The sequence below is a fragment of the Eubalaena glacialis genome, chromosome 3, assembly GCF_028564815.1.
Source record: "Eubalaena glacialis isolate mEubGla1 chromosome 3, mEubGla1.1.hap2.+ XY, whole genome shotgun sequence".
NCBI lineage: Eukaryota > Metazoa > Chordata > Mammalia > Artiodactyla > Balaenidae > Eubalaena > Eubalaena glacialis.
Window position 1 is genome coordinate 169,564,246 of NC_083718.1, and position 26,901 is coordinate 169,591,146.

The following is a 26,901-nucleotide window of genomic DNA, read 5'->3' on the forward strand; positions in this document are numbered from 1 at the left end:
TGGTTTCAGGAAAACTGGAGCAAACTGGGAGCCAGAACCAAACCTGCGCACTCCCGAGGGCCTAATATGTTGTCTGCCTTGACAGATTTGAAAATAAAAGCAATAAGCTATAACAGCAAAAGCTACTATTCACTGAAAGTCAGTGCTTTAAATACACTTTCTTGGGCTTCCCTGGTGGCGCGGTGGTTAAGAATCTGCCTGCCAATGCGGAGGACACAGGTTCGAGCCCTGGTCCAGGAAGATCCCACATGCCACGGAGCAACTAAGCCCGTGCACCACAACTACTGAGCCTGCGCTCTAGAGCCCGCGAGCCACAACTACTGAGCCCGCGTGCCACAACTACTGAAGCCCATACTCCTAGAGCCCGTGCTCGGCAATAAGAGAAGCCACCGCGACGAGAAGCCTGCACACCACAACGAAGAGTAGCCCCCGCTCGCCACAACTAGAGAAAGCCCTCATGCAGCAACGAAGACCAAACACAGCCAAAAATAAATAAATAAATACATTATCTTACTCATCCCCCCAAACTCCATTATGAAATAGGCACTACTGTCTTCCTTTTAAAGAAGGTAAAACAAGGCTCAGAAAGGCTAGGGGACTTACTCAAGAACACAGAGCTAAGTAGCAGAGCTATGGGATTCAAACCAAGACATCAAAGCTCATTCTCTTGCTTTAATACCAAGCTGCTTCTCTAATGAGAGCCCTCTCTACTGAGAGTGGAGCCTGATCGCTAGCCTAAATAAGTTATGGAACAGCCCTAAAGCCATCTAAAGCAAAGGAATGAATCTGTCTCACCTTGGAAGGAAATAAGACCCTGTCAATTCGGACAGTAAATACCTCACTTAGATAGGGTAGCAGCTCCTGGAGTTGTGGGTGGCAAAGAAGCTTAATGCTTCAAAAAAGGTCTCTGTGGTTCTCTAATCATTACCAGTGCACAATTATTGTAACAAATAAATTTCTGCCTTGGGAATCAGACTACCCTGTGGCCAGTAGCAACAAAAAAGTGCCACAGATTTCCTGGTATTTCAAAATAAGTTGTCATAAACTATTCAAAACTTCTTCTAGACAATACTGTTACATTGTTTTATTATGAGATCTTAGGTGCTAAGGGATAATTCCTAAAATAACACAAGTGAGAAATCAGGGATGATAGTTTCTTCCCAAATTTGAACATAATTTTTCCCCACAGCTAAAACAATCCCCATAATTCCTATAAGCTGAGTGTGGCTTCTGAGATGTGACCTGTTCTGAGTTTCAAGTCCCAAGGGGCAGGGGCAGAATCACCTTAACTCAAAGATTACATCACCTAGAGTCTAAGTGGCTGCTAAGTTCTTAACTAATACTCACATAGTGAGAGCAGTTACAGTTGCATGGGATGACATCCAGTCCATTTTACAAAAGAAAAATCTGAGGGGAAGTGACTTGCCCCAGTCAGTTAAGAGTCAGAGCTGGGACCTATATCGCCTGTCTCCCCCACCCAGGTCAGTGCTTTTTCCATTACAACAATTACAGTTTGGGGGGGATAATGTTGTGAACCTAACTGGACAAAGTTCAATCTATTCCTTACAATCAGGAAACAAAGAAAACCAGTCTTGAGACAAAAGAAACACTTTGGTACCCTCAGGAAGCAGGGGAAATCAGGTGTCAGCTGAATGGGGCATACAAGGGAAGGTAGGGTGAGTCTCTCCAACTTGAAGGGAGATCCAACTGGGGGCTTGACAGTAGGGAGGGAACAGAATGGACTTACATCTCTGCATCTGCTTGCTGTACTCAGACATGTTATCTGGGCGGATGGAGCGCAAGAATTTGATGTAGTCATCACTGTGATACTTGGTCATCTCCTCAGCATTGGCTTTGTGAGGGCGCTAGAGGGCAGAGGGGAGAAAAGAGCATGTTATTCTTGACTACTGCCAGTCTTCACTCAGCATTGAGCTAGGTGCTGTACCGAATAAAAAGAAATGACTGATTAGATTCAGGCCTCAAGAAACTCACAATCTAGTTAAGCAAATAAGATTATCAAAAGAGATTCCGTATCTCAAGACCTAGATGGCAACTCAAGCTCTATTGCCTAGGCAAGCCTATCTTTTTTTTTTTTTCCATTTTTTAATTTAAAAAATTGTTTTAAGTTTTTAATTGTGGTGGCAAGTCTATCTCTTGAGCCTCAATTTCCTCATTTACCAAATAGGGATAACAACATCTACTTCACAGGGAAGTTGTGAGAATTGGATGAGACTGTTAAATCTCTTTGTCAATTGTTTTACAAATCACTTTCTTTTTAATATTAAATATAACAATATATAATTATGGGCCAAATGGCTCTAAGAGTTCAAGAAGAAGGGGTGACTAGTAATAACTGAAATAGATGGGAAATCCTTTATGAATCGTCATCACACCAACAATTCTGATCACATCCTCTCCATGAAAACTTCCTTGACATAGTAATTTCCTGGTTATCCCAACATTCTGATTCAGCCTGTCCTCTTTTTAAAAATTCTCTTCCTCTCCTCCCTTAAAGGTGGGTCTCCTTCAAAGACAACCCTCTTCTTTTCTAATAATCAATACTTTTATAAAGCATTTTCAGTACAGCTAACATTAATTATTTACTCTGTGCCAGTCACTGTTTCAGGCACAACCTTTTAAAGTTCATACTACTATTATCTTCACTTTGCAGTAAGGAAACTACAGCAGAGAGCGGTTAAACATAATTTGCCCAAGGTTACATGGCTAGTAAGACGGAATAAGAACTCAAGAGGTCTGGCTCCAGGTACTATTTGACTCTCATTTAATCCTCACTTAATATAATGAGAAATATTGAGATTGAATGACAGATACTGTTTTATTAAAAAACACCCACAGAGGGCTTCCCTGGTGGTGCAGTGGTTAAGAATCCGCCTGCCAATGCAGGGGACACGGGTTTGAGCCCTGGTCTGGGAAAAGCCCACGTGCCATGGAGCAACTAAGCCCGTGCGCCACAACTATTGAGCCTGCGAGCCACAACTACTGAAGCCCGCGCACCTAGAGCCCGTGCTCTGCAACAAGGGACGCCACCGCAATGAGAAGCCCGCACACTGCAACAAAGAGTAGGCCCCACTCGCTGCAACTAGAGAAGGCCCACGCGCAGCAATGAAGACCCGATGCAGCCAAAAATAAATAAATAAAATAAATAAATTTATAAAAAACAAAAACACCCATAGTGAAAGAAGCAAGTAGTGGTTCCAATACTAAGTTGTTTTCACTATACGAAGCCCTTTACCCTCTTGGCAATGTCGTCAAAGCTCTGCTTTGACTACTCCCTTCTAGATAGGTGGCTGCCCAGACTTTCACTCCATCTTGATGTTCTGAGCTTCAGATTCACAATTCCAACAGCTTCTCAGCCAGCTCCACTCACGAATCCTAGAGGCACTTCAAATTCAACTGGACATAACAACTTGTTGAGAGCCTAGAGGCATTCAAATTTAACTTTACTTCCAGAACTTCTCTTATGCTATTTTTGTGAATGATACAAACATCCACTCTGACTGAAAACATAAGTGTCATCTTTAACTCTGCCCTTGCTTGCCTTCCATTTCAATCCATTGCCAATCCCTTTCATTATACCTCCATAATCTTGACTGTATCCAGTACCTTATTTCTCCTATGCCCCTCTTTCCCAGGTTTCCTATTCTCCCCACCATCCACTCTGCTGCTCAAGACAGAAGTCAGAGCATCACCCTTGATTCCTCTTTCCTCATCTACTACATTCAACTTCTCTTGAAACTACTGCCAACGTATCTGTCAAACCTGTCCACTTCCATCCCCAGGCCACACATTTTTGGCTTGGATTGTGGCAACAATCTCCTAACTGGTATCCCACCCTCAACCTTAACAATCGTGAATCTATTCTCAATCCTACAGCCAGAGTAATCTGTCTAAAATTCAAACTAATCATGTCACTCCCCTCTAAAAACCCTTCAGTGGCTTCATTACTCAAAAGATCAAGCCCAAACTCTTTAGCCTGGCTTGAAAAACCAAAATAATCGGGTCCCTGCTAACCTCTCTAGAATCCCTCTAAATATTCTATGCTCTAGCCTAGGGAACACCAAATTCAGAGCACTTATATGGGCCAGGCAGTTTAGCTAACTTGATACGTAAAACAAACAAAAAACTAGTGAGCAGAGGACAAGGTTTTACACAGCTCTAGCTGATTGCTGCCATGAAAGAATTTGGGCCCAATTGCCAGAGTCTTTCAGGTTAAATTTCATTGTTTTCAAAGGTTGGATACTAACATAAAGTTCTTAAAAATACTTTGTGGGTTAGGGGATTGGTTCAAGATGGCGGAGTAGAAAGACACACGCTCACTCCCTCTTGCGAGAGCATTGGAATCACAACTAACTGCTGAACAATCACTGACAGGAAGACACTGGAACTCACCAAAAAAGATACCCCACATCCAAAGACAAAGGAGAAGCCACAATGAGATGGCAGGAGGGGTGCAATCACAATAAAATCAAATCCCATAACTGGTGGGTGGGTGACTCACAAACTGGAGAACACTTATACCACAGAAGTCCACCCAGTGGAGTAAAGGTTCTGAGCCACATGTCAGGCCTCCTAACCTGGGGGTCTGGCAACGGGAGGAGGAATTCCTAGAGAATCAGACTTTGAAGGCTAGCGGGATTTGATTGCAGGACTTCGACAGGACTGGGGGAAACAGAGACTCCACTCTTGGAGGGTACACAGAAAGTAGTATGTGCATGGGGACCCAGGGGAAGGAGCAGTGACCCCACAGGAGACTGAACCAGACCTACCTGCTAGTGTTGGAGGGTCTCCTGCAGAGGCAGGCAGTGGCTGTGGCTCACCGTGGGGACAAGGACACTGGCAGTAGAAGTTCTGGGAAGTACTCCTTGGCGTGAGCCCTCCCAGAGCCCGCCATTAGTCCCACCAAAGAGCCAGGTAGGCTCCACAGTGTTGGGTCGCCTCAGGCCAAACAACGAACAGGGAGGGAACCCAGCCCCACCCATCAGCAGACAAGCAGATTAAAGTTTTACTGAGCCCTGCCCACCAGAGCAACACCCAGCTCTACCCACCACCAGTCCCTCCCATCAGGAAACTTGCACAAGCCTCTTAGATAACCTCATCCACCAGAGGGCAGACAGCAGAAGCAAGAAGAACTACAATTCTGCAGCCTGTGGAAGGAAAACCACATTCACAGAAAGATAGACAAAATGAAAAGGCAGAGGACTTTCTACCAGATGAAGGAATAAGATAAAACCCCAGAAAAACAACTAAATGAAGTAGAGATAGGCAACCTTCCAGAAAAAGAATTCAGAATAGTGATAGTGAAGATGACCCAGCACCTCAGAAAAAGAATGGAGGCAAAGATCGAGAAGATGCAAGAAATGTTTAACAAAGACCTAGAAGAATTAAAGAACAAACAAACAGAGATGAACAATACAATAACTGAAATGAAAAATACACTAGAAGGAATCAATAGCAGAATAACTGAGGCAGAAGAACGGATAAATGACCTGGAAGACAGAATGGTGGAATTCACTGCCACAGAACAGAATAAAGAAAAAAGAATGAAAAGAAATGAAGACAGCCTAAGAGACCTCTGGGACAACATTAAATGCAACAACATTTGCATTATAGGGGTCCTAGAAGGAGAAGAGAGAGGGAAAGGACCCAAGAAAATATTTGAAGAGATTATAGTCGAAAACTTCCCTAACATGGGAAAGGAAATAGCCACCCAAGTCCAGGAAGCGCGGGATAAACCCAGGCAGGATAAACCCAAGGAGAAACACACCGAAACACATAGTAATCAAATTGACAAAAATTAAAGACAAAAATTATTGAAAGCAGCAAAGGAAAAATGACAAATGACATACAAGGGAACTCCCATAAAGTTAACAGCTGATTTCTCAGCAGAAACTCTACAAGTCAGAAGGGAGTGGCAGGATATATTTAAAGTGATGAAAAGGAATAACCTACAACCAAGTTTACTCTACCTGGCAAGGATCTCATTCAGATTCGATGGAGAAATCAAAAGCTTTACAGACAAGCAAAAGCTAAGAGAATTCAGCACCACCAAACCAGCTCTACAACAAATGCTAAAGGAACTTCTCTAAGTGGGAAACACAAGAGAAGAAAAGGACCTACAAAAACAAACCCATAACAATTAAGAAAATGGTCATAGGAAAATACATATCGATAATTACCTTAAACGTGAATGGATTAAATGCTCCAACCAAAAGACACAGGCTCGCTGAATGGATACAAAAACAAGACCCATATATATACTGTCTACAAGAAACCCACTTCAGACCTAGGGACACATACAGACTGAAAGTGAGGGGATGGAAAAAGATATTCCATGCAAATGGAAATCAAAAGAAAGCTGGAGTAGCAATACTCATATCAGATAAAATAGACTTTAAAATAAAGAATGTTACAAGAGACAAGGAAGGACACTACATAATGATCAAGGGATCAATCCAAGAAGAAGATATAACAATTACAGATATATATGCACCCAACATAGGAGCACCTCAATACATAAGGCAACTGCTAACAGCTATAAAAGAGGAAATCAATAGTAACACAGTAATAGTGGGGGACTTTAATGCCTCACTTACACCAATAGACAGGTCATCCAAACAGAAAATTAATAAGGAAACACAAGCTTTAAATGACACAATAGACCAGATAGATTTAATTGATATTTATAGGACATTCCATCCAAAAACAGCAGATTACACTTTCTTCTCAAGTGCGCACGGAACATTCTCCAGGATAGATCACATCTTGGGTCACAAATCAAGCCTTGGTAAATTTAAGAAAATTGAAATCATATCAAGCATCTTTTCTGACCACAACGCTATGAGATTAGAAATCAATTACAGGGGAAAATACGTAAAAAACACAAACACATGGAGGCTAAACAATACATTACTAAATAACCAAGAGATCACTGAAGAAATCAAAGAGGAAATCAAAAAATACCAAGAGACAAATGACAACGAAAACACGACTATGCAAAACCTACAGGATGCAGCAAAAGCAGTCTAAGAGGGAAGTTTATAGCAATACAAGCCTACCTCAAGAAACAAGAAAAATCTCAAATAAACAATCTAACCTTACACCTAAAGGAACTAGAGAAAGAAGAACAAACAAAACCCAGTTAGTAGAAGGAAAGAAATCAGAGCAGAAATAAATGAAATAGAAACAAAGAAAACAATAGCAAAGATCAATAAAACTAAAAGCTGGTTCTTTGAGAAGATAAGCAAAATTGATAGACCATTAGCCAGACTCATCAAGAAAAAGAGGGAGAGGACTCATATCAATAAAATTAAAAATGAAAAAGGAAAAGTTACAACAGACACTGCAGAAATACAAAGCATCCTAAGAGAGTACTACAAGCAACTCTATGACAATAAAATGGACAACTTGGAAGAAATGGACAAATTCTTAGAAAGGTATAACCTTCCAAGACTGAACCAGGAAGAAACAGAAAATATGAACAGACCAATCACAAGTAATAAAATTGAAACTGTGATTAAAAGTCTTCCAACAAACAAAAGTCCACGACCAGATGGCTTCACAGGTGAATTCTGTCAAACATTTAGAGAAGAGCTAACACCCATCCTTCTCAAACTCTTCCAAAAAATTGCAGAGGAAAGAACACTCCCAAACTCACTCTATGAGGCCACCATTACCCTGATACCAAAACCAGACAAAGATACTACAAAAAAAGAAAATTACAGACCAATATCACTGTTGAATATAGATGCAAAAATCCTCAACAAAATACTAGGAAGCAGAATCCAACTACAGATTAAAAGGATCATACACCATGATCAAGTGGGATTTATCCCAGGGATGCAAGGATTCTTCAATATATGCAAATTAATCAATGTGATGCACCACATTAACAAATTGAAGAAGAAAAACCATATGATCGCCTCAATACATGCAGAAAAAGCTTTTGACAAATTTCAACACCCATTTATGATAAAAACTCTCCAGAAAGTGGGCATAGAGGGAACCGAACCTACCTCAACATAATAAAGGCCATATATGACAAACCCACAGCAAACATCATTCTCAATGGTGAAAAACTGAAAGCATTTCCTCTAAGATCAGGAAAAGGACAAGGATGTCCACTCTCGCCACTATTATTCAACATAGTTTTGGAAGTCCTAGCCATGGCAATCAGATAAGAAATAGAAATAAAAGGAATACTAATTGGAAAAGAAGAAGTAAAACTGTCACTGTTTGCAGATGACATGATACTATACATAGAGAATCCTAAACATGCCACCAGAAAACTACTAGAGCTAATCAATGAATTTGGCAAAGTTGCAGGATACAAAATTAATGCACAGAAATCTCTTGCATTCCTATACACTAATGATGAAAAATCTGAAAGAGAAATTAAGGAACCACTCCCATTTACCACTGCAACAAAAAGAATAAAATACCTAGGAATAAACCTACCTAGGGAGACAAAAGACCTGTACGCAGAAAACCATAAGACACTGATGAAAGAAATCAAAGATGACACAAACAGATGGAGAGATATACCATGTTCTTGGATTGGAAGAATCAATATTGTGAAGATGACTATACTATCCAAAGCAACCCACAGATTCAATGCAATCCCTATCATATTACCAGTGGCATTTTTTACAGAACTAGAACGTAAAATCTTAAAATTTGTATGGAGCCACAAAAGACCCCGAATAGCCAAAGCAGTCTTGAGGGAAAAAAACGGAGCTGGAGGAATCAGACTCCCTGACTTCAGACTATACTGCAAAGCTACAGTAATCAAGACAATATGGTACTGGCACAAGAACAGAAATATAGATCAATGGAACAGGATAGAAAGCCCAAATATAAACCCACGCACCTATGGTCAACTAATCTATAACAAAGGAGGCAAGGATATACAATGGAGAAAAGAGAGTCTCTTCAATAAGTGGTGCTGGGAAAACTGGACAGCTACATTTAAAAGAATGAAACTAGAACACTCCCTAACACCATACACAAAAATAAACTCAAAATGGATTAGAGACCTAAATGTAAGACTGGACACTATAAAACTCTTAGAGGAAAACATAGGAAGAACACTCTTTGACATAAATCACAGTGAGATCTTTTTTGACCCACCTCCTAGAGAAATGGAAATAAAAACAAAAATAAACAAATGGGACCTAATGAAACTTAAAAGCTCTTGCACAGCAAAGGAAACTATAAACAAGACGAAAAGACAACTCTCAGAATGGGAGAAAATATTTGCAAACAGATCAACGGACAAAGGATTAATCTCCAAAATATATAAACAGCTCATGCAGCTCAATATTAAAAAAACAAACAACTCAATCAAAAAATGGGCAGAAGACCTAAATAGACATTTCCCCAAAGAAGAGAGAAGAAGCACATGACAAACTGCTCAACATCACTAATTATTAGAGAAATGCAAACCAAAACTACAATGAGGTATCACCTCACACCAGTTAGAATGGGCATCATCAGAAAATCTACAAACAACAAATGCTGGAGAGGGTGTGGAGAAAAGGGAACCCTCTTGCACTGTTGGTGGGAATGTAAATTGATACAGCCACTATGGAGAACAGTATGGAGGTTCCTTAAAAAACTAAAAATAGAATTACCAGATGGCCCAGCAATCCCACTACTGGGCAGATACCCAGAGAAAACCATAATTCAAAAAGACACATGCACCCCAATGTTCATTGCAGCACTATTTGCAACAGCCAGGTCATGGAAGCAACCTAAATGCCCATTGACAGACGAATGGATAAAGAAGATGTGGTACATATATACAATGGAATATTACTCAGCCATAAAAAGGAACGAAATTGGGTCATTTGTAGAGACGTGGATGGATCTAGAGACTGTCATACAGAGTGAAGTAAGTCAGAAAGAGAAAAACAAATATCGTATATTAACGCATATATGTGGAACCTAGAAAAATGGTACAGATGAACTGGTATGGTACAGAATGGTACAGAAATAGAGACACAGATGTAGAGAACAAACGTATGGACACCAAGGGGGGAAAGTGGCACGGGGGAGTGGTGGTGGTGGGATGAATTGGGAGATTGGGATTGACATATATACACTAATATGTATAATATGATACATATTATATGTATCATATATGATATTAATATGTTATATATTAATATGTTATTAATATAGTTAATATGATATTAACTAATAAGAACCTGCTGTATAAAGAAATAAATAAAATTCAAAAAAAAATACTTTGTGGGTTAAACAAACATGTTTGAGGGGCTGAATTTATCTCATGAATTAATTGTACCAATCTACCGAGCACAATTTTGCTAGCAGTTCTCTAAGGGAATTCTCTCCCATCTTTAGGCCTTTGCACATGCTATGGCCTAGAATACTGTTCTCTTCACACCCTCTATTCAACCTTTAAGTTGCAAGTGAAAGGTTAATTTCCCCAGAAAGCTGTCCTTGACCCCCAGAGTCTCAGTTAAGTAACTCTCTGAAGTGCTCCCCTGAGAACCCTGTACTTCTCTTGTCATCACATTCAAACTGCACAGAAATTGTGCTTGCTTGTTCTACTCTGGGAGGCCAGGAGCAGGTCTATCTTTATTCTAAGAAAATAGCACAGGGGAGTTCACACGTGGCTTAGTGGTTAGGATTCTGGGCTTTCACTGCCATGGCCCGGGTTCAATCCTTGGACGGGGAACTGAGATCCCGCGTGGCTTGTGCACAGATGCCCAGCACTTAGTAGGTGCTCAATAAAAATCTGTTGTCATAATAAATTAACTCTCATTTGGATTAGTTTTTGGTTTCCTTATTGGTTCCATTTATATCCAGCCTTACCCTGTTCCAATCCATCTTCCATAACGGTGTCACAGAAATCTTTAAAAAAGTCAATGCCCTCCTCTAGAACATTCAAGGACAAAAGAAAAGATTCTAAAGACTAACATAGTAATCAAGGAACTCTGCAAGGTTCCTTTTCCAATCTAATTCTCCCCCTACCCTCTTTCATAATATTATACTCCAGACAAACAACTCTTCCTCAACAAGACCTACAGAGCTTCCCACCACAGTGACTGTAATCAAGCCTTCCTACTATTTGAAATTCATCCCTATCCCAAATCTCTGAAGGACAAAGCCCATCTCAAAAACTGCCTCTTTTACAAAGTAAAAGCAAATCTCACCCTAAGAACCCATCTTCATCCCAGGCCACAAAGTTCCAAGAAATATGACCTCACAATCAAACAAAGCACCAGAGGTAAGAGCCCATAGAAACAACTAATAGCAGAATCAGATCCTCAGGGACCTTGGATATAAGTTTAAATAAAAAAGAACAGCACTGAATTTCTATACACCAGTAAGCAATTAAAAAATAAAAAATTCAAAAGATACAATTTATGATAGCATTAAAGAAATGAAGTACGTGGAAAAAATCTAATAAAAGATGTACATCACCTTTATAGAGAAAATTACAAAACTTTATATTGATAGCCAAAATCTCAACTGCCCATCAACAGTGGAATGGACAAAGATAGTATATTCTACAATTAAATAGTACACAGCAATTAATATGAATAAGCTACAGCTACACACAAAAAAGTATATTGTATAATTCCATTTATATCAAGTTCAGCAAAATTGAACTATATTATTTAGGGATGGATAATTAGGTAGTTAAATTATGATGAAGAGCAAGGAAGCATTAACAGAAAAGTCAGGATTCTAGTTACCTCTGGGGGAAGAGAAGAGGCTGTGATCAGGAAGGGACATATGTAGGTTTCTGAGGTACTGGCAATGTTCTATTTCTTGAACTAGTTTCTGTTTACATGTATGTTTACTTTATATCAATTTGTTAAACTGCATTATTTGTTTTATGCACTTTTCTGTGCATGTGTTATATTTCATAATAAAGAAGCTAAAGGAAATCTTTATGTGAGACATTTAAAAAGACCTAAATAGGGACTTCCCTCGTGGCACAGTGGATAAGGCTCTGCACTCCCAGTGCGGGGGGCCTGGGTTCGATCCCTGGTCGGGGAACTAGACACCACATGCATGCCGCAACTGAGAGTTCACATGCCACAACTAAGGAGGCCACGTGCTGCAACTAAGACCTGGCACAAATAAATAAATAAATAAAAGACCTAAATAAATGGAGATATACCATGTTCATGGATTCAAAGACTTAATATTCTCAAGATATCAATTTTCCCTAAGCTGAGGCACAGAGTCATTGAAATTTCAACAAAAATCCTAGTAGATTTATTTGTAGCACTTGATGAGTTAATTCTAAAATTTATACAAAAGTACAAAGCGCAAGGAGCAAGTCACTTTTTTTTCTGTTACAGAACAACAAAGTGGGAAGACTTAATACTAGATATCAAGACTTCATAAAAAGCTATTATAATTTAGCCACTGTGGCAATGGCATATAGGGCAATAAACAGACCAAGTCAAGAGAACAGAGAGCCCAGAAACAGACTCAAACATAGTACCTGGCACTAAGTAGGTGTTTAATAAGTATTTGTGGAATAAATGAATAAATACGGACATTTCAGACACAAAAGTGGTGGCACTTAGCAGGGAGAAAACAGACTTTTCAACCAATCAGCTGGGACAATATGGGGGAAAAAGTTTCAGTGGATTCCCTACTTCAAATCATATTAGGGAATTCCCTGGCAATCCATGGGTTAGGACCCCACACTTTCACTGCAGGCAGCACTCCTGGTTGAGGAACTAAGATCTCGCATGCCGCGCAGTACAGCCAAAAAAAAAAAGATACATAACAAACCATATTACATAATCAATTCTAGAAACAGTACATATCTATATGTGAAAGGTAAACCTATAAAGATTTTAAAAGATTAACATAGGAGAATACTTTAAGGGTTGGGAAGGATTTATTAAGACATAAAAAGCACTTATAAAGAAACAACAAATATGACTATGTTAAAATTAAAAATCTCGGGACTTCCCTGGTGGTGCAGTGATTAAGAATGTGCCTGCCAGTGCAGGGTACACAGGTTCGAGCCCTGGTCCGGGAAGATCCCACATGCCGCAGAGCAACTAGGCCCATGCGCCACAACTACTGAGCCTGTGCTCTAGAGCCCGCGAGCCACAACTACTGAGCCCACGTGCCACAACCACTGAAGCCCACGGGCCTAGAGCCCGAGCTCCGCAACAAGAGTAGCAACCTCAGTGAGAAGCTTGTGCACCATAACGAAGAGTAGCCCCCCTCTCCACAACTAGAGAAAGCCCGCGCAGCAACGAAGACCCAACGCAGCCAAAAATAAATAAATGAATAAATTTTTTAAAACAATTAACAATCTCTGTTCATTAAAGATACATTAGATTGAAAAAACAAAACCAGAGTAGAAAATACTTACAGCAATATACTGACAATGAACTATATATACCAGAATATATAAAGAACTACTACAAATTGTTAAGAAAAAGAAAGTCAAACAACCCAAGAGGAAAATGGGCAAAAGACATGAAAAGACATTTCACAGCAGAGGACATACAAATGACTAATAAATATATAAACAGATGCTCAGTTTCACTGGTCACTAGCAAAATGCAAATCAAGACCATAATTACATATTGGTTTTTTTACATCCATTTGATTAGCAAAATTTAAAGTCTAATTCTAAGTGTAGGAGAGGATGTGGATCACGGTATCTCTTATATATTGACAGTTCATTCAACCACACTGAAAACCAACTTGGCATTTAATATGCACATATTCTACAGTCCAGCAATTCCACTCCCAGAGAAAGAGCCATAAGAAAATTTTGCCTATATGCACTAACACACATGTATAAGAATATTCATAGTAACACTGGTCCTAACATTAAAAACCTAGATGGGCTTCCCTGGTGGCGCAGTGGTTGAGAATCTGCCTGCCAATACAGGGGACACGGGTTCGAGCCCTGGTCTGGGAAGATCCCACATGCCGCGGAGCAACTAGGCCCGTGAGCCACAACTACTGAGCCTGCACGTCTGGAGCCTGTGCTCCCAACAAGAGAGGCCGCGATATTGAGAGGCCAGCGCACCGCGATGAAGAGTGGCCCCCACTTGCCGCAACTAGAGAAAGCCCTTGCACAGAAACGAAGACCCAACACAGCCAAAAAATTAAAAAAAAAAAAAAAACCTAGATACAAACTAAGACCACAGGAGAATGGATAAATTGCAGTATACTGACATCATGAAATATTATTCAGCAGAGAAAAATTAAAGAATTATAGCTATATGCAACAAGGTGGATGGATTTTAGTAGTTATAATATTGTGAGAGATAAGCAAGTCCCCAAAGACCACATGTAGCATGATACCTTTTTTAAAGAATTCAAAAACAAGTAAATAAATACTATAACTTGTTTAGGCACATACATACATGATAAACATAATAATATGATAGGCAAGAGAATGATAAACATGAAATTTAGAAGAGTGATTGGGTCGTAGGAATATGGAAGTTCACTGCATTATTAAAATATTTAAGTAAAATGAATGAATAAACAATAAAATAAAATTTTTAAAAAGAAGGCCAAGCATGAACCTTCTTTGGATGCTTATAAGCCAAGGATAATGATTAACCCAATTCTGTGTATCCAAGGTCCAATTAAAACAGAAACAAAACAATAACCAGACAATCAAAAATAAAAATGGGCAGAAGGCTTGAATAGGAACTTCAATAGGGAAACCTGTAAAAAGATCCTCAACCTCACCAGTAACAAGAGAAACATAAACTGGCAAAAAAATTTAAATATAACAAAATCAAGTGTTGGCAAGGACTAGGAGCAACTGTAATTCTTCTACACTGGTGGCAACTGGAAACCATTTTGGCATTATTTAATAAGGGTGACTGTGTACCTATGTCCTGACCCAGCAATTCTACTCCTAGTACATCCCCTTGTGAAACTGTAGCATATATGCATCCAAGAAACATGCTCAAGAATGTTCACAGCAGCAGTGTTTGTAGTAGCTCAAAACTAGAAACAAACCAAATGCCCACCAATAATAATAAAATAGACAACTTGTAGTATATTCTTTCAAAGAAATACAGTGAAAATAAATACAGCTACATGTATCAACATGAATGACTCTTAGGAACATGCTGAGCAAAAAAGGCAAGTCACATAATAAATACTGTATGGCTCCATTTACGTAACATTCAAACATGTAACAGTAAAACATGTATTATTTGAGAATATATACGGGTAGGGACTTCCCTGGTGGTCCAGCGGTTAGGACTCCACACTCCCAATGCAGGGGGCCCAGGTTTGATCCCTGGTCAGGGAACTAGATTCCGTATTACCAAATCCCACATGCCGCAACTAAAGACCCCGAGTAACGCAACTAAGACCCGGTGCAGCCAAATAAAATAAATAAATAAATAAATATTTTAAAAAGAAAAAAAAGAATACATAATGGTAAATTTATAAAGACAAGCGAGGAAATAATAAATCCCAAGTTCACGGCAGAGGTTAACTCTGGGGAAGAAGACGGGATCAGGGAAGGGCATACAGGAGCTTTAGCAGTCATGGAAATACTCCTTTTCTTAAACTAGGTGGTATTAATAATAATGTGATTCTTTATACCCTACATATATTTTATAAAAATTCTTTCATATCCTTTCAATATTTTATAAAAACATTAAAAAAAGAACAGAAGGCAATGAATAAGAAGACTGGGACTATACAAAATTAGCATCCAAGGCAAGGAAGAGAGCAGGATTTTTATTATGTAAATAGGAAGATGCCTGGATGAAAAGTGAAGATTTAGACTCTGGGACAGATTAATTAGACATGTAGAGACAGAATTGGAGAAGGAACCAAAGAGGGTGAAATTGTGTGAAAAAAACTTCAACGTGTCTCCTTCAGGTACAGAAACTTCTATGAGCAGTCTAGGGAACTTCTTTCAAGACTGACTCTCAAAAGCCATTAATTTCAGGACACTAAAATAAATGGCTCTTTGTGCTTTGGGAAAGGGATGCTAGAATCATAGCCCAGAGAAAGGAGAAGAAAGAAGGGATGAATGCAAAGAAACACTGCTGAGGGGAAGAGGACTAACGATTCATACTCAATAAAGAGGTAGAGCCAGAGAAGGAAAAAAGATCACATGAAAGAGAACAAGGTCTAGAGATTTCAGAAAGAGATTATACTAGGGTTTTGCTTTAGAAGTTTTACAATAAGAATACCACACAGATGAAGTAATCTCCAATAAGGTATTATTATCTCCTATGATAGCTACTGTTGGTTGCTTCCCAAAGAGCCATTCTTTCCCTTTCTTGTTAAGAGATCTCAATTTGGTTGCGTGTACCCAGCCCCAAGAATCAAATTGCTGGTGGATGGTCTAAGGACAGCAAATGACCCAAGGAGATTTAAGGGGAAATCTGTGAGGAAGCTTCTAGGATGAGTTTTCCTCTTTAATAAAAAATAGAGGGGCTTCCCTGGTGGCGCAGTGGTTGAGAGTCTGCCTGCCAATGCAGGGGACACGGGTTCGAGTCCTGGTCTGGGAAGATCCCACATGCCATGGAGCAGCTGGGCCCGTGAGCCGCAATTGCTGAGCCTGCGCATCTGAAGCCTGTGCTCCGCAACAAGAGAGGCCGCGATAGTGAGAGGCCCGCGCACCGCGATGAAGAGTGGCCCCCGCTTGCCACAACTAGAGAAAGCCCTCGCACAGAAATGAAGACCTAACACAGCCATAAATAAAAAAAAATAGAGTGTGGGGTGAGGACAGTGGAGAGTGATCCAAATTAGGGTTGCTGTAAAGATTAAGGAAATAACAAGTAGCTCTGGCTTGGTACCTAGCAATTACCAATAAATGTTAGTTAATTTTTCCTCTCACTTAAAGATAGGATCAATTTTTTTTTTTTTTTTTAATATTTTCTTGGGGGACTTCCCTGGTGGTGCAGTGTTTAAGAATCTGCCTGCCAATGCAGGGGACACGGGTTCGAGCCCTGGTCCAGGAAGATACCACATGCCATGGAGCAACTAAGCCCATGTGCCACAACTACTGAGTCTGCACTCTAGAGCCTGTGAGCCACAACTACTGAAGGCCACATACCCTAGAGCCCACGCGCCACAACTACTGAAGCCCCCATGCTCTAGGGCCTGCGTGCTGCAAATACTGAAGCCCTCATGCCTAGAGCCCGTGCTCCACAACAAGAGAAGCCACTGCAATGAGAAGCCCGCACACCACAACGAAGAGTTGCCCCTGCTCGCCGCAACTAGAGAAAGCCCATGCATAGCAACGAAGACCCAACACAGCCATAAATAAATTTTTAAAAAATATATAAATATATATATATTTTTTTTTTCCTTGGCCGCGCCGTGCGACACGTGGGATCTTAGTTCCCCGACCAGGGGTAGAACCCTTGCCTCTTGCATTGGAAGCGTGGAGTCAACCACTGGACCGCCAGGGACGTCCCAGGATCCATTCCTTTTTTTTTTTTTTTTTTAATTTATTAATTTATTATTTATTTTTGGCTGCATTGGGTCTTTGTTTCTTCGCCCCTTGGAGGTGGGGGCGGCTGGGGAGGCTACTTTACACTGTGGTTGCGCGGGCTTCTCATTGCAGTGGCTTCTCCTGTTGCGGAGCATGGGCTCTAGGCGCGCGAGCTTCAGTAGTTGTGGCTCCCAGGCTCTAGAGCGCAGGCTCAGTAGTTGTGGCGCACAGGCCTAGTTGCTCTGCCGCACGTGGGATCTTCCCGGACCAGGGCTTGAACCCGTGTCCCCTGCACTGGCAGGCAGATTCTTAACCACTGCGCCACCAGGGAAGCTCAGGATCCATTTCTTAATACCTCAGTATCACTCATGGAGGTTGATATAGTCCCTGGGGTATGACAAGTACTCAACAAAAATCTGTTAAATGAAAAAAAGAAATAGTGCTTAAGGTAACACTTGAAAATGAGTAAGATATAACTGGACAGAGTAAATAATCCTCCCAATCAGGATGGGGTGGAAAGAGGCAGAATCTGATCTGGCTGACTTGGAGGGGTTCTGAGGAGGGGAGTGGCAGGAAAGGAGGCAAGCTGAGGTCAGGTCAGCATGGTGTAGGTGTGCAACAGGCAGCGCCATAAGGCCTTGATGCTTACTATTCCACATTCAGGTAACGTCTCTTTATCTAAATGCTAGTCTACTCCCTAGAGTTCCTGGAAACCTCTGCTACCTTTTATGTTTTTCATTCCCAGATGCCCTTCACACCTGAAAATGCTCTAGTCCCAAGATCCGTCTGCTCCTCTGTCTACCTTCCCTCCTTGCTTCCCCAGCTGCCTCCTCCAGTGGCTCTAGAGACATGACACGGCCATCTGGGACAGAGACTTATCTCCTTTCAGTCTCTGGAATGGTGAGGAAGGATACTGCTGTTGCTAGGTTACTTAAGCTGTCAGCACAGACTTTTATTAACAAGACTCTTATGCTCTAACTGTAAGACAACATAGGGGCCTTCCCTGGTGGCACAGTAGTTAAGAATCTGCCTGCCAATGCAGGGGACACGGGTTCGAGCCCTGGTCCGGGAAGATCCCACATGCCGCAGAGCAACTATGCCCGTGCACCACAACTACTGAGCCCGTGTGCCACAACTACTGAAGCCCACATGCCTAGAGCCTGTGCTCTGCAACAAGCGAAGCCACCGCAACAAGATGCCCACGCACTGCAACGAAGAGTAGCCCCTGCTCGCCGCAACTAGAGAAAGCCCTCGCGCAGCAATGAAGACCCAGCGCAGCCAAAAATAAATAAATTAATTAAAAAAAAAAAAAAAAAAAAAGACAACATGGGCCTCCAGCCCCTCTTTATTTTCTCATTTGGACCCTTGTGACAGCCTCCTAACTGGCCTCCCTGTTTCTAAAATGCATGCCTGTTCCTATCTCTCATTTAAAATACTTCACTTGTGGAACTTCCTTGGTGGTGCAGTGGTTAAGAATCCACCTGCCAATGCAGGAGACACGGGTTCGAGCCCTGGTCCGGGAAGATGCCACATGCCGCGGAGCAACTAAGCCCGTGTGCCACAACTACTGAGACTGCACTCTAGAGTCCGCAAGCCACAACTACTGAGCCCGTGTGCCACAACTACTGAAACCCGCGCGCCTAGAGCCCGTGCTCCCCAACAAGAGAAGCCACTGCAATGAGAAGCCTGCGCCCCACGACGAAGAGTAGCCCCCGCTCACCGCAACTAGAGAAAGCCTGTGCGCAGCAACGAAGACCCAACACAGCCAAAAATAAATAAATTAAATAAATAATAATAAATAAATAAATAAATAAAATACTTCACTTGTTCTTCACAGCTTCCAGAAGAGGTTCAGACTGGGAACCTTTGGACCAAATTTGGTCCACAGATATGCTCATGTGCTTTTGTTTGTACACATTTAAAACAAACAAACAAACAAACCTGGGCCAACATTTTAAACCTGGGAGATTTTACATAATAATCTAAAGTTCTGGCTTCTCTTTAAAAACTGATAGATGGGGCAAAAGTCATCAGCTGGAGCTGAGTCAAGATGTTAGACAGTCCATACTCTCTAGTAACTAGAGACTTGGCATCTAGTTCAACACAGTTCCAATCACTCTTTTTTTTTTTTTTCTCCAGCCATTGGATTTTTTGACCCTGGCACCACAGAGTTGCTTAGTACATCCAATCCTTGCTGACCTCTCCAGCTCTAGCTCCCCTCTCTCACACCTGTGAACTTTATACTACAGCAATACCTGCACACTGAACTACTTATATTTTCCCCAAACACACCATATTGTTCTTACCTCTCTGCCTTTTTGTATATGTTCTTTCCTCGGCCTAGAATGCCAGTCCCCTCCTGAACTCCAGGCTAAATTCTATTCAATCGTTAAAACACTGCTCAGATATCACCTCTAGAAAACATTCCAAGGCTCCCTTCCACCTTCATACCTTATTATCTCTGCACCTTATACATTTTTTCACTGTTGTACTTACACACTGTAGTACAATTTATTTCTGTACATGTTAGTCACCAGCACTAGAGTGAGCTCCTTAAAAACAGAGAATCTCTATCATTTACAGTGTCTGCCACGTAACAGTCACTCAACACATTTGATAAATGAGTAGTTGAAAAAATGAGATAATGAATGACATATGGGGAACCAGAGCTGACAAGGTTAGGGAGGGGTGACATTCCCAGTAACTCACATAGATTTCCATCTTTCGGTAGAGACCATAGTTAAGGAGCAAATTGTGAGTCATGCGGATTCGGTGAGGCTTCATTGGGTGGCCTTGTCCATAATAGTAATTTCCAACATCCCCTGAAGAAGAAAGAGTGACAGTTTCAGTGACACAGTTAGACATACACTCCCAGGAGAACCCATGAATTTTTACAACAAATTTCTAGGCAAACTCTCTTTCTGGTTCATCCTAGGCTCCAAGATTCTCTCCCACCTCAAGGAAGGGTAACTTCAAAAGAAAAAACAAACAAAAAGCAGGGGACCTTGGTGAGATGAGCACTTAAGGATGTCTGTCTAGCCCAGTTTTTTCCCCTGGAGCCTACAGGCACTAGGATAGTGTGAGGAGGTCATTCCAAAGCTACTGGGGAACAGCAGCGAGTGAGGTGACTCACCTCACTATATCTCCAAGGAATTCAACTCCCACAACTCCCAAAATAACCATCCCTACTTAGAATTACTGTAAGCCACAGTTCACCTCTTGCACGTCATGACACTTTACGGTGTCAACGTACACTCACATTCATTTTCCTACTGGATTCTCACAAAAACCCTGTAAAATAGTTAGGACAGGGAGTATTATTCCCAGTTTATAGATAAGAAGACTAAACTCACCATCTCTTGATTCATCGATAGCAATAACCTTCTAATTGGTCCCTCTGCCTTCAATTCAAACTATCTGCCACACTGTTACCAGTTATTTTCCTAATATACAGCTTTGATAACATCACTCGCCTACTCAAAAATCCTTAATGGTTCCCCATCCCCTATAGGATAAAGAACAAAGAACAACTTCAGTAGCCTGGCATTAAAGGAGTTTCCTAATCTACTTTTCCAACTTCCTACCACCACCACCCTGCCCCAGCACACACATGCACGTGCGCGCGCACACACACACACACACACACACACTCTCTCTCTCTCTCTCTCTCTCTCTCTCTCTCTCTCTCTCTCTCTCTCTCTGTTCTAGACCTGAGCAGGCAAATTATGGCCCTTGGGCCAAATACAACTAGCTGCCTGTTTTTTGTAAATTAAGATGTTATGGAACACAACAATGCCCATTAGTTTATATATTATCTATGATTACTTTCACATTATAATGGCAGAGTTGAGTAGTTAAATAGTTACCACAGAGACCCACCTATATGGTACACAAAGCCTAAAATATTTACTATCTGGCCCTTTACAGAAAGTTTGCCAATCTCTGCTATAAACGCACTAGATTATTATCAGCTTCCTGAACATGGCATTCACCTTCACACCAAAGTATCCTTTGTTCAGACTGTTCCTTTGACCTGGAATGTCATTCCTTCTCTGATGATCCTCATACTACAAAGCCCAGCTCAAGCTCCAAGCATAGTCCTGATCAGAATAAATGGTCTTTTCCTCTGCACGCAATTTATATATGGCATGTAATTTTGTTTTGTATCTAAATTATTTACATATCTACTTTATGTCTACAAGACTAGCTCCTTGAAGGCAAGGACAAATATGCCCTGTACATCATAAAGGCTCAATAAAGATTCAAGGAACTGAGGTGAGACTCAGAGAAGTTATGTGCCTGCTCAAGATCACACAGCTAATGAATGATCTGGGAGTCAACCCTTCTAACTCCGAATCCGGAATGCTAAAAACTACATTGGGTTTCCCAGGTACCTACTTCAGTTCGCACTTAATCTAAAGGGCTCTGTGAGTCTACTTGGTAGAAAGTTCCTGGAACAATATTTCAAAATCACGTGAACTGCACACCCAAAGTTCTCTCTTTGGAAGTCCATCAGGATGAGGCAGATCTTTCAGCACCAGTGAAAAAAAGGCCCCAACCTCTTCATCATTGACTTGGTAGTGCCAGAAACAGGCTTCGTTCCAGGGAGCAATGCACTGCGGGGAATGCCACCAACAGAATCCAAGCCACACTCCAATTCTCTTTGGCACAGACATGGCCTGGGATAATGGGAAACTTCTAAACAGTTGGATATTTAGGATCTCATCCTCTTCTCTCTCTTTTTAAATAAACCTTATTTTTTAGAACAATTTTAGATTTACAGAAAAATTGCAAAGAAGTACAGAATTCTTAGATACTACACTACTATTTCCCCTACTACTAACATTTTACATTAGTAAAATAAAAAGTATTTGTTACAATTAATGAAGCAATATTGATACATTATCATTAACTAAAAGTCCATACTTTATTTAGATTTCCTTAGTTTTTACCTAATGTCCTTTCATCCTCTTCTCTTAATCTTAGTGAGGCCTGTGCTCTCAGCCAGAGCCACAAGCCAGAGCACAGCATGCAGTGGCATTCAAGAGGGACGCCTGTCCCATACAGACACAGATTTTGAGACGCAGTAGCAGGGAAGGCAGGCAGAAAAGTTTGTTCCCAGGGCTCCTCAGACAACCTTATCAGCCATGGTGGGGGGAGGGTAGAACAGGTTCTCAAGGCATTGGCAGAGACATCCAGATGCAGACCCAACTGGTGGGCAGTCAGGAGTCACAAGGTCATTACTATGTGATATAACTGGCTTCCTGCTTACCCATATCTCTGGCCTATCAACCCAGAATCCAGCCAAGGTTTAGACTTGGGGAACTAAGATAACTTACCTAGAAAGCTAAGGGAGTACCTGAGGGTGGGGCCCAAAGATACCATTTTCCTTAACAGTTTTTAATCAGGTTGCTGAGAGACTTTAAAAAGAAATAATGCTTTTATATAGAATTGGCCCTCCCCATCCACTAACCCTGGCTAAGGAGGGCCTACTATACTATGCAATTTTATGTAAGGAATTTGAGCATCCTTTTGATATTTGCACTGGGGTCGTGGAACCAATCCAGCTTTTTTAAACTTTTTAAAACTTTTTTAAAAAGAGCTTTTTGCACTGTTCTCATAGTTTCTCAATTTTATAGGGGAGTGACCTGAGGCCCGGAAAGGTAAAATGACTTGCCCAATACTTCAAAGCTTCTGAGTGGCAGAGCCAAATCTGAGCCCCAAACTAGTGACCTCACTGCAAAACTCACAAGTAGTTTCTCAAAAAGTAAGAAATCTCCCTTCTCTAAAGACTGATGTCTTTCCACTTTTTCTCTTTTTAAACTGAGAGTGTAGAGATCACAAAACTGTGCAAACTGATAAGGCTACAAAGTCACAGACGCCAGCCTCAAATGGGCCCTCATCACTGTTCAGCAATCCTTCCAATTTTTTTTCCTGGCTCCCTCTTTCATAACAGCTATCTCTCTTCAAGATTCCTACTCTACCAACTGCCCTCCCCCACTCTCAGGAAAAGGAATATTCTCTTACCTCATCTTGAAAACTCCCTCCACTTTCTCCCCATCATCTCCCCTTCAAACTTATCTATCTCTGAACTTTTCCTTGCCATTTAACCTCTCGTCCCAGAGGAACTTCCCCTTGCAAGACTAGTGTCCCTACCTGTGCTCTGGTTTCCATCTCACCTGGTCTCTTCTCAGGGATCTCCATCATTACTAGCTCCTCTCTCCAATATCTGGCTATTTTCCATAAGAATTTGCATATACTCAACTCTCAGCCACTACATCTCCCCTTTATCAACAACCCTCTCTCTCTGTCCCAACAAGCTTCCTTTAGAAGATCAGCCTAGGAACTTCCCTGGCAGTCCAATGGTTAGGACTCCGTGCTTCCACTGCAGGGGGCACGGGTTCGATCCCTGGTCAGGGAACTAAGATCCCACATGCTGTGCAGTGCTGCCAAAAATAATATAAAAAAATAAAAATAAAAAAAGTTCAACCTAATGTCTCCTCTTAACCCATCCATTCATTCTTCAATCTACTGCAATTCAGCTTCAGTTCCAAACCCTGCACAGGAAACAGCTGTTGCCAACACTTGGCCACTCCCTCCCTCTTCTGGCTACTGTAACCCAACACTTTTTGGTTCACTTACATCCCTGGTCATTCCCTTTGTATCTTTATTCATTTAATCAACAAGTATTTCTTGAGAAAATATGTGCCTACTATGAGCTAAGCACTGTTTTGGGGACTGAGCATACAAAGGTAGACAAAACATGATCCCTTTCCCTAAGGAGCTTACTGTCTTTAAGAAGTATGAACAAGTAAATGGGCAATTCCAATACACAGTGACAAATGCTATGGCAAGGGAGTGCAGAGCATGAAGAACGCTAGACTTTTTCTCAGTCCACTTCCTTAGAATTCCGCCCTGGACCCTCTTCTCTTTTCAACCTATACAACTTCCTACATGGGATGCGAGGGTGACTGCATCCTCTTCTATAAATAAAATTATCACCTGTATGTATGTATTCTGACAATCACCAAAAATCTCTATCTTCTTGTTTGTCTTCTAAACTGCAGACCTGAATGAATGGCCAACTGCCTACTGGACACCTCTACTTGGATACCCCCCAGACATCTCAACAAATATTTCTTTAAAAAACAAAACCTGGAACTTCCCTGGTGGCGCAGCAGTTAAGAATCCACCTGCCAATGCAGAGGATACAGGCTCGAGCCCTGGTCCGGGAAGATCCCACATGCCGCGGAGCAACCAAGCCCATGCGCCACAACTTCTGAGCCTGCGCTCTAGAGCCCGCAAGCCACAACTACTGAGCCCGTGCCTAGAGCCCGTGCTCCGCAGCAGCAGAAGCCACCGCAGTGAGAAGCCCGTGCACCGAACGAAGAGTAGCCCCCGCTCACCGCAACTCAAGAAAGCTGGCGCACAGCAACGAAGACCCAAAGCAGCCAAATAAGTAAATAAATAAATAAAACAAAACCCAAAGTTATCAACTGATGCCGCCTTCTACAAACACTCAGCATCAAACTGCCCAAACCAGAAACTTGGGATCCTTGTCTTCTTCCTTACTTCTCCATTCATGAGTTTAATTTCTGTCCCAGAGTGATAGTTCCAAGGTATAAATCTGATGATGTCACTAACCTGCATACAACTTCAATGATTCACAAGTGCCTTCAGAATAAAGTCCAACTTCCTTAGGGTGGTATGCCCAGCCCTTCATGATCTGGTCCCCATTTACTTCTCCAGCCTCATCACTTGCAACCTTTCTCTCACCCTTGCTCTCTACCTTCTAACACTGTGCCCTCAAATCTATGCCTCCACCGTTCTGTACATACACCTGCCGTTTTTCAAACGTGCTGTCCTCTCTCTTACCTCTCAACTTGCTCTTATTTTTGCCCTTCCTGGGCCTGGCTAACAACTCCTGTTCATCAGGTCCTAACTGAGACGGCACCTCCTCGCCTGACTCCTCAGGCTGGGCGGGTGCTTCTTCTCTGTGCTCCCAGAACACTCTGAGCTGTCCTTCCTCCCAGCCTGATAGTGGAGAGCAATTCTTTGTCATCGTCTACCTACTCCTCCAGACTGAGAGGAAGGTGACAAGTGCTTTGGTCTTCCCATGGCCCCAGCCCCTAAATGCTACCTAGAACAGAGGAAGCTGCTGCTCCACAGATCTCTGTTCAATGAAAAAGTTTGTTGTAACAAGTTGCATCCTTCTCCTTCCAACCTCAGGGGTCCCACTTCCCAGCAGCAACTGCAGGGCCTGCTAGGAGACGGGGAGGGATGCTGGTGACCTCTAGGTGGTGAGCTCTGATGGCCTCTCACCAGAACAGATGAGGAAGGAAAGGGGCAGTGAGAGACCTTCGGATTCTCAGCAGCAACATGTAACCCTGCAACCTTCTCCACCAGATTCAGCCTCCCCCCTCGGACTCAGCGTCCCCTCTGGGAGGCCGCCGCAAACTCCACATCAGACTTCAGAAGTCCCCTCCAAAGTGACCTCAGGCTTCCCCAGGCGACCCTCTCAGCCTCGGACTCCTCCCTCAGCATCCCCTCTCAGCCTCGACCTCCTTCCCCTCAGCCTCCTCCCTCAGGCTCCACCTCCTTTCCTCTTAGCCTCCTCCCTCAGCCCCGAGCACCTTTTTTCAGCCTCCGCCCTCAGCCTCGACCTCCTCTCAGCCTCCTTCTCTCAGCCTCCTCCCTCAGTCTTTCCCCAACGCCTCAGCCTCCCCCCCCCCCAGATCTCCTCGGCTCCCTCTCCCAGATCCCGCCTAGCCCGGCCCCGCCCCCGCCCCCGGCGCGAGTACTGTGCTCACCGTCGTAGTAGTAACAGACTTTCCTCCTGGTGCCCTGAGTCTGCGCCATCTTGCTCGCCTCCCGTCCCTCCCGTCAGTCTGTCCGTCCACCCTCCCGCCCGCCGCCGGCTCCGCTCAGCGTCCGACCCAACAGAGAGGGGGCGGGCCTCCAGCGCGTTCCGCCCGTCCCCGCCCGGGCTCACCTATAGCCGCGCAGCCCGGGCACCGCTCCAGCCAATCAGAGGCGGCGGGACGGCCCGGAACTCGGCGGGGGGCAAGGGCAGCCCGGCGAGGCCTCGGAGGGCCCCCTGGGCCTGTACCAAGGTCCGCGACAGGGGGTGGGGCTGCCCTAGGACCGTACCATTCGTCCCGGGGGAAGAAAGCCGGACTGCAAACTTCGCTGTCCCATTCGGCTTTGGGAGAGTGCTTGGAGATCAGAGACCAACTTTGTCATTTGACAGAGGCCTACGGTGGAAAGTGACTTGCGCAAGGTCACTCAGCTGAGTTTGGAGCAGGAGAAATAAATTGACAAAGGACAGGAAACTGCTGTAGGCCAAACGCTGTGCAATAGCTTTACCGGCATTATCTCAGTCATCTCCGTTATTCTTCACGACGGCTTTGGAGGGGGGCTTTTTATCACCATTTAACAAA

General features: G+C 42.5%; 1 protein-coding gene across 2 annotated transcripts in view; it reads right to left on the reverse strand.

Annotated features, from left to right (window-relative positions):
- Window positions 1–26,394, reverse strand: part of HDAC1 (histone deacetylase 1) — a 42,471-nt gene extending 16,077 nt beyond the window's left edge. The window contains exons 1-3 of one of the 2 annotated variants that reach the window (XM_061184553.1): window positions 26,272–26,394; window positions 20,171–20,283; window positions 1,748–1,865 (exon numbers count right to left, since the gene is read on the reverse strand). In XM_061184553.1, the coding sequence (XP_061040536.1) occupies window positions 1,748–1,865; window positions 20,171–20,283; window positions 26,272–26,320 (280 nt within the window). In that variant the 5' untranslated portion in view covers window positions 26,321–26,394. The remainder of the gene's footprint in view (window positions 1–1,747; window positions 1,866–20,170; window positions 20,284–26,271) is intronic. The other variant, XM_061184552.1, reaches the window with a different exon arrangement.
- Window positions 26,395–26,901: the final 507 nt, after the last annotated feature.